The following is a 7,025-nucleotide window of genomic DNA, read 5'->3' on the forward strand; positions in this document are numbered from 1 at the left end:
TTTTTTTTTTTTTTTTTTTTTGAGTCGAAGTCTCACTGTGTCACCCAGACAGGAATGCAGTGGCATTCTCACGGCCACCACCACCTTGACCTGCTGGACTCAAGTGATCTTTCTACCTTAGCCTTCCAAGTAGCTGGAACCACAGGAGTGTGCCACCACACCTGGCTAAATTTTTTGTTTATTATAGAAACGAGGTCTCGCCAAGTTGCTCAGGCTGGTCTCGAACCCCTAGGCTCAGGCAGTCCTCTCGCTTCTGCCTCCCAAAGTACTGGGATTACAGGTGTGAGCCACCACACCCAGCTAGTCTTTTTTTTTTTTTAAACGTGATTTTCCTATTACTATTTGCCACCGTTATTTTTATTTTTATTTTTTTAAGCCTGGGATCTCTGTCACCCAGGCTGGAGTACAGCGGTGCAATCACAGCTCTCTGCAGCTTCAACCTCCTGGGCTCAGGTGATCCTTCCACCTCAGCATCCCAAGTTTCAAGTTGCTAGGACTACAGACATGTGCCACTAGATAATTTTTTTTTAAGAGATGAGGTCTTGCTGTGTTTCCTAGACTGGTCTCTAACTCTTGGGCTCAAGCAATCCTTCCACCTTGGCCTCTCAAAGTGTTGGGATTACAGGCATGAACCACCACTGCCCAGCGAAGATTCACTAATCATTAACATTTCCCACATTTGCCTTTTCTTGATATAAACGTTCTCCCCTAGGCCAGTTGAAAGTAAGTTGCAGACATTCTGACTCTTCATCCCTAGATACTTGAGTGTGCATCTCCTGGGAATGAGGACACGCTCTCCATAACCACAATTTCACCAGCATGCCCAGGAAATGTAAAGTTGACAGAAAATATTATCTAATAGGTGGTGCTATTACTCCAGTTGCCTTCTAAATGTGCTCCATAGTTTGGGTTCCCCCCATCCAGGATCCAATCAAGAATCATGTACTGGATTTGGATTTGGTTGTCATGTCTAAGCACTTGTAACATGTTAATATCCCAATGATGGGGTACTAGCCTCATTTTACAGATGAGAAACTGAGGCATAAGGAAATTGAGTCACTTGTCCAAGTTACACTGCCAGAGAGTGGTGGAACCTCTTGGTCTTTCCAATCTCCCTGCCTTTTTCTTGACCCTTGGTGTTCTGTTCTCAACCCAGCAGGAAGAGGGGTCATTTTAAACTGCAGATCATAGGTCACTCCTCTGCTCAAAGCCCTGTCATAGCTCCTGACACCTCTCCAAATAAAAGCCAAAGTCCTCACAATGGCCCACGACCTGCCTCCTACTTTCATCACCTTCTGACCTCATCACCTTCTCCATCCTCTCAGCCCAGCCACCCTCTCCTGGGTGTTCCTCCAGTATATCAGGCTCATTCTAGCCTTAGGGCCTTTGCACATGCTGTTCCCACTGCTAGGAGCGCTCCCAGCAACCCCCATACCAGCAGTCACTCCTTACACTCCTGCAAATTTGACCCAAATGTCCATATCTCCGTGAAATTTTCCCAGGCTACCTTGTTTAGCACCCCAGCGCTCCTGAGCATTCCCTGTGCCCCTTCCCTGCCTTGTCATTGTAGCGCTTACTGCTGACACACTCAATGTTTTAGGAGCTCACGTTGCCAGCTGTCTCCCCTACCTAAAGGCAGGCTCTGTGTGGGCTGGATTGTCTGTTTTGTCAGCTGCGATGTCTCCAGCTCCTTAGGACCGAGGCAGACAACTGGCAAAGAGTCCTGGGTCAGTGGCGAGGAGAAGAGGGTGCAGTGGCTCATGCATGTACTCTCAGCACCTTGGGAGGCTGAGGCAGTTTGAGACTAGCCTGGGCAACATAGCAAGACCCCATCTTTACAAACGATCATTTAAGAAGAGCCCAGAGTGACACTGTTGCTATCCTATAGCATGTGTTCTGTGAGGAGTGCCTCTGCCTGTGGCTGGACCGTGAACGCACCTGCCCGCTCTGCCGCTCAGTCGCCGTGGACACACTGCGCTGCTGGAAGGATGGCGCCACGTCGGCGCACTTCCAGGTGTATTAGTGCTGGACGCCGAGGACACGCAGAAGGACGCCGGAGGGTTTGCATTCCCGGGTCCGGCCATGGGGGATTCCTGGAAAACAGGCCTTGAGCACTCCCATCCTGCCCTCCACCCCCTCCGACCCCATAACCTGGCCCCGGTCCTGTCCTCCCCACTATCATCTTCCTCTCTGGTTCTTCCCCTACAAATGGGGAAGTCCTGCCACCTCGTACCTAGTCCCCTCCCAGGTAGCTCTTCCATCCCGCTCCAAGGCAAGCACCCGGCAGTGCAAGGCATTCCCACCTGCTGGTTATGTTGGGCCAGTACCAAGTACTTGATGCTGCAGACTGGGGAGGAGCCCGGAGACCACTGCCTCCCCCCAAAGGCCCAGGCTTGTAGATTCAAATCACTGTGAAGTATTTTCACACTACACATGCTGGATCCCACTGTACCCCTATGATAACTTCATGTCCCAAACACTTCGTGTGTGCCAGGCACGGCATTGAGCACGCTGCTTGGATTGCCTGCAGCTGGCCTCCCAATTCCACAGATGAGAAAACTGAGACATGGGGCTCAGTATGGCAATGTTCCCAGGGTCACCCAGACAGCCATAGCGGACCAAATTTTCAGCATAGGTCTGGTCCAGCTTTAGAGAGCCCATGCTCCTTTTTTTAATTAGAGACAGCATCCTGCTATATTGCCTAGGCTGGATTTGAACTCCTGGGCTCAGGCGATCCTCCCACCCCAGCTTCCAAAGTAGCTGGAACTTTTCTTTTCTTTTTTTTTTTTTTTGAGTCAGAATCTCACTCTGTTGCCCAGGCTGGAGTGCAGTGGTACGCTCACGACCACTGCAGCCTCGACCTGCTGGGCTCAGGCAACCTGTCTGCTTCAGCCTTCCAAGTAGCTGAAACTACAGGAGCTCGCCACCGTGCCTGGCTAATTTTTTGATTTATTGTAGAGACGAGGTCTTGCCATGTTGCCCAGGCTGGTCTCGAATCCCTGGGCTAAGGCAATCCTCTCTCCTCGGCCTCCCAAAGTGTGGGATTACAGGCGTGAGCCAACCCACCCGGCAAGCCTGCAGCTTTAACCACTGCGCTGACCCGCCCCTCAGACCTTCCCGGTGCGGAGCCTCGCAGACATGGTTTTGTAAAAGCACACGAGGTGACTGTGGTCCATCCCTGGCAAGAATGAGTGACCCAGGCACTGAGCTAGTTAGATGCGGGCTGTGTTGAGAATGCAGTGAACACCAGCTCCTCACATCTACTTGCAGCTGGGTCCACAGAAGAACTTGATCCTTAAAATTTTCCTGGGCTCTGGCTGGGTTGCTGGATCCCTTTTGGGTGTCAAGAAAGGCCAGCTTTGGCCCAGATGTGGGTACCACTCTCTTTGTCCCCCGTCTTCATCTCTCTTCTCCTGTTTTGTCCTCTCCCTCACTTAAGTCTCAGGCCTATCAATGGCTCCTGCAGACCTCACTGTCCCCGCTGGTGGCCTGCAGAGCAAAAGGGATGATCCTTGTAACAGATTTTTCCACGAGCCAGGGTGGTAGCCTGGAGCACATAGCAATCCGTGTTTCTGAAATCCTTAGGACAAAGCTACTTCTCCACCTGTGAAACTCTCCCTGCTGTGAAATCTGGGATGAGATGGCACAGGTGACCACACAGCAGCCACTGGAATCTTGCCTGCCTGATTCCTCCCCCAACTCTCTTCTCTTATTGTCAACATCAGCACAACAGGCTGGTGCCGATGGCATTAGGGAGAAAGCAATCTGTGTGACTGTGAGCAGTTTAGCACGCAAGTCCTGGGAGGGGTGGAGGAGCCTGGCGGCCACCTCCCTCCCAGCCAGTATTATCATGTCCCCTCCCCCCCATAGATTCAAGACCCTTGCCCCTGTGTGCCGCCAAGCCAGGACGTCTGCCTTTGCTTGGCATCCCTGCCTCTCCTGGTACTCAGCAAGACGTCTCTTCCAGGGCAGCAAGGCATCTTTCAAGCTCTGTTACTATGGCGATGGCGGTGATGTTACAATCCCGCTTGCCTGGATAATCAAGCAGGAAGGGGGAGCAGAGGGAAACGGGACCAGGTGGATGTGGCTGCTCTGTTCTTCCCACCTTGAGGGAGAACCGAGGGGAGGCAACAGGAACTTCTGCAACTGCTTTTATGAGAAAAACAGTCCTGCCTGCAGATGCTGTGAGAAGCCCAGGAAGTTGGAGCCAGAGGAGGCCGATTCTGATGCAGGTGTGTGACGAAGCAGGTAGCACAACCTTTTGGGAGTCAGACCTGGAATTCTGATTCCAAACTCTGCATCACTTTGGGAAGTCACTTTACCTCCCTGTGGCTGTCTCCACGGTGACATAACCTAGTATATGATCTGCTGGAATCCGGGAAACTAACAACGTAGATTACTGGTGAATGCACCAGTGGTTTTGCCAGTTACATCCATGCCATATACACACACACAAAATTCTACCATCCTGCAAATAATGAGCCATGTGTCGGACACTATAAAGAATGTCATGTGGGGGACAGGAGGATGGTTTAGTTTAGGATTTTATTTATTCATATCCTACCCTCATGGGGAACGTCCCATCTGAGGTTTTCTTCTGGGTGGGAGGATTTAACTTCTACTTTGGGGGGAAACAGTGACTAATGCCAGTTTCCCAGCACCAGGCTGCATGAATTCCCCAACACTAGGGTGAATACAGCCAAGTGTCCTTGTTGGAAAAGAACAATGCCACTCCCCTTTGCCCATTTTGGCGCTGCAACTCATTTGTTATGAACAGGATTAATCAAGTATCAGGTTCAGACTCTCCTGCTCTTAATATTTCATGATTCACTGACTCAAGTTCCACGACATCCTTAGATATGGGTCCTCATAATGTAAGGTCTCAAGAGTGATGCATGTGAGGGAATAAGAAGGGCAAGCGTTGGACTCAAATGTGATAGGTTCATCCGCTTTAAAAGAGAAGACTGCATGGACTGCAAAGACTCAAGATTGGAAGGAGGAGGCGTAAAGTGGGTCCTGGAACCTTTTTGTGCGCGTGTGTATCAGAGTCTCACTCTGTCTCCCAGGCTGGAGTGCAGTGGCACACTCACACTCATTGCAGCCTCGACCTGCTGGGCTCAGGCGATTCTTCCGCCTCAGGCTCCCAAGTAGCTGGAACTACAGGCACGCACCACCACTCCTGGCTCATTTTTTAATTTATTGTGGAGATGAGGTCTCCCCATGTTGGCCAGGCTGGTTTCGAACTTCTGGGCTCAGGCAATCCTGTTGCTTCTGCCTCTCAAAGTGTTGGAATTACAGGCGTGAGCCACTGCACCTAGCTGAGTCCTGGAATGCTTTAGGACTTTTACTCTGGGACCAACAGCTGTCTTTGGTGTTTTTAACGTCTCCTGAAGTACCCTTCCACCAATAAACATCATCTGTTAATGTAACTTGTGCTCGTGGCCTGGAGTCCCCTTTTACTCAAGAAGCCAAGTGGAACTGTTTTAGATCAAATGAGAGAAGCACTTCAAGGAGTGGGCGGTTATCTTATGTTAGTTTCCCCTGAAGCAGGGCCTGTGGGCGTGCACGTGATTTGTGAAGGAAATGCTCCCATGAGAAGCCAGGAAGGGAATGAGGGAAACAGAACAGAGAAAGGAAAGGAGCTGAGCTAGGGGATGATCCTGGTGAAGTCCCAGCCTCCGCCTGATTCCAGATCCCACAGGAAGGAAGCTCAGGTTTGTAAGTTGCATCTCAGAGTTTGTCCCGCCCTGCAGAACACACACCAGTCAATCCTTGGCTCCAGGTTGATGGAGGGACCTCCCAGGCCCTCCCCAGAGGACGCCCCCATGTCCAGGGGAAAGTCTCTGAAGGTCTCAGGTGCCAGCGAAGCCCAGAAAGCTGCAGGATGGGAACCCAGACCTGATAAAAGGGGTCAGAAAGGACCTCAGTGAGGCACCAATGGTGCCTGCATACAGGGGCTAACTCTAGGTTGTATGGACCCAAAAAGAATAGGCTGATTCAGGGAGGGATCGCCTGGGTGACAGAGTATGACAGATATTTAAACGTAAACTAACAGCATTAGATGACAATTCATGACTCTCAGGGTAACATTATGGCAACCAGCCACAAAAACATCATCAAGCAGGCCTTTCTGGTTTCCACTGTTGGAAAACCAGCTCAGTATGGCTTAAGGAGAAGAAGGACTTTAGGCCAGGCACGGTGACTCACACCTGTAATCCCAGGAGTTTGGGACTGAGGGTGGTGGATTGTCTGAACCAGGAGTTCAAGACCAGCCTGGACAGCATAGTGAGACTTCATCTCTATCAAAAAAATCAAAAAATTAGCTGGATGTGATGACATGTGCCTGCAGTCCCAGCTATTTCGGAGGTTGAGGCAGAAGAGTCGCCTGAGCCCAGGAGGTCAAAGCTATAGTGAGCCATGATGGTGCCACTGCATGCTGCAGCCTGGAACAGAGTGAGACCCCCCTGCAACTCAATAAGTAACTGCAGTGTGGACAATAGGCTGTGGGAAGGTAGAAATAGGGTGTGCCTCACACAAGGGCACAGCTGCATCTATCAAAGGGGGTGCCTTTAAAAAAGGGGAAAAAAAAAAGAACTTGAGTTGGTTCGTGTAACAGTATGGGCTTCAGTCACAGCTGGATTCAGGGGCTCCAGTGTCGATACAGAATCATGTCTTCCCATCCCTGTGTTCTGTTTTCCTCCGAGACACTCTGAGTTTCAGGCAGCTGGATCCCACGTGGTGGGAAGATGGTCCCCAGCAGCTCTGTGCTTATATTCTACCAGGTCAACAACCCCAGCTAAGAGAGCATCTGCCTCCCCAAAGCTCCAGCCAGAGTCCTAAAACTGACTCTCACCTGTTTGTCCCCACACCGGTTACTCAAGCCTGTGGGATGTGGAGCTCCGGCCAGGCCTGGGGCAGGTGTAGCCCTGGAGGTGGGGGCAGAGGGGTGGGGAGGACAGTCAGCCCCTCTGAGTCACATGGAATGAAGGTGGGGGAGGTGGTGTGTCCAAAGGAAAAGAGAAGGT

The 7,025-nt window shown here is 51.1% G+C and overlaps 1 protein-coding gene across 1 annotated transcript in view; it reads left to right on the top strand.

Annotated features, from left to right (window-relative positions):
- Window positions 1–5,095, top strand: part of RNFT2 (ring finger protein, transmembrane 2) — a gene marked incomplete at its 5' end in the record, with an annotated part of 87,510 nt that extends 82,415 nt beyond the window's left edge. The window contains 2 exons of the mRNA XM_008052991.2: window positions 1,889–2,060; window positions 3,871–5,095. Of these exons, the coding sequence (XP_008051182.2) occupies window positions 1,889–2,023 (135 nt within the window). The remainder of the gene's footprint in view (window positions 1–1,888; window positions 2,061–3,870) is intronic.
- Window positions 5,096–7,025: the final 1,930 nt, after the last annotated feature.

The sequence above is a fragment of the Carlito syrichta genome, unplaced genomic scaffold (assembly GCF_000164805.1).
Source record: "Carlito syrichta isolate Samal-C Ts95f unplaced genomic scaffold, Tarsius_syrichta-2.0.1 Scaffold287762, whole genome shotgun sequence".
NCBI classification, from domain to species: Eukaryota; Metazoa; Chordata; class Mammalia; order Primates; family Tarsiidae; genus Carlito; species Carlito syrichta.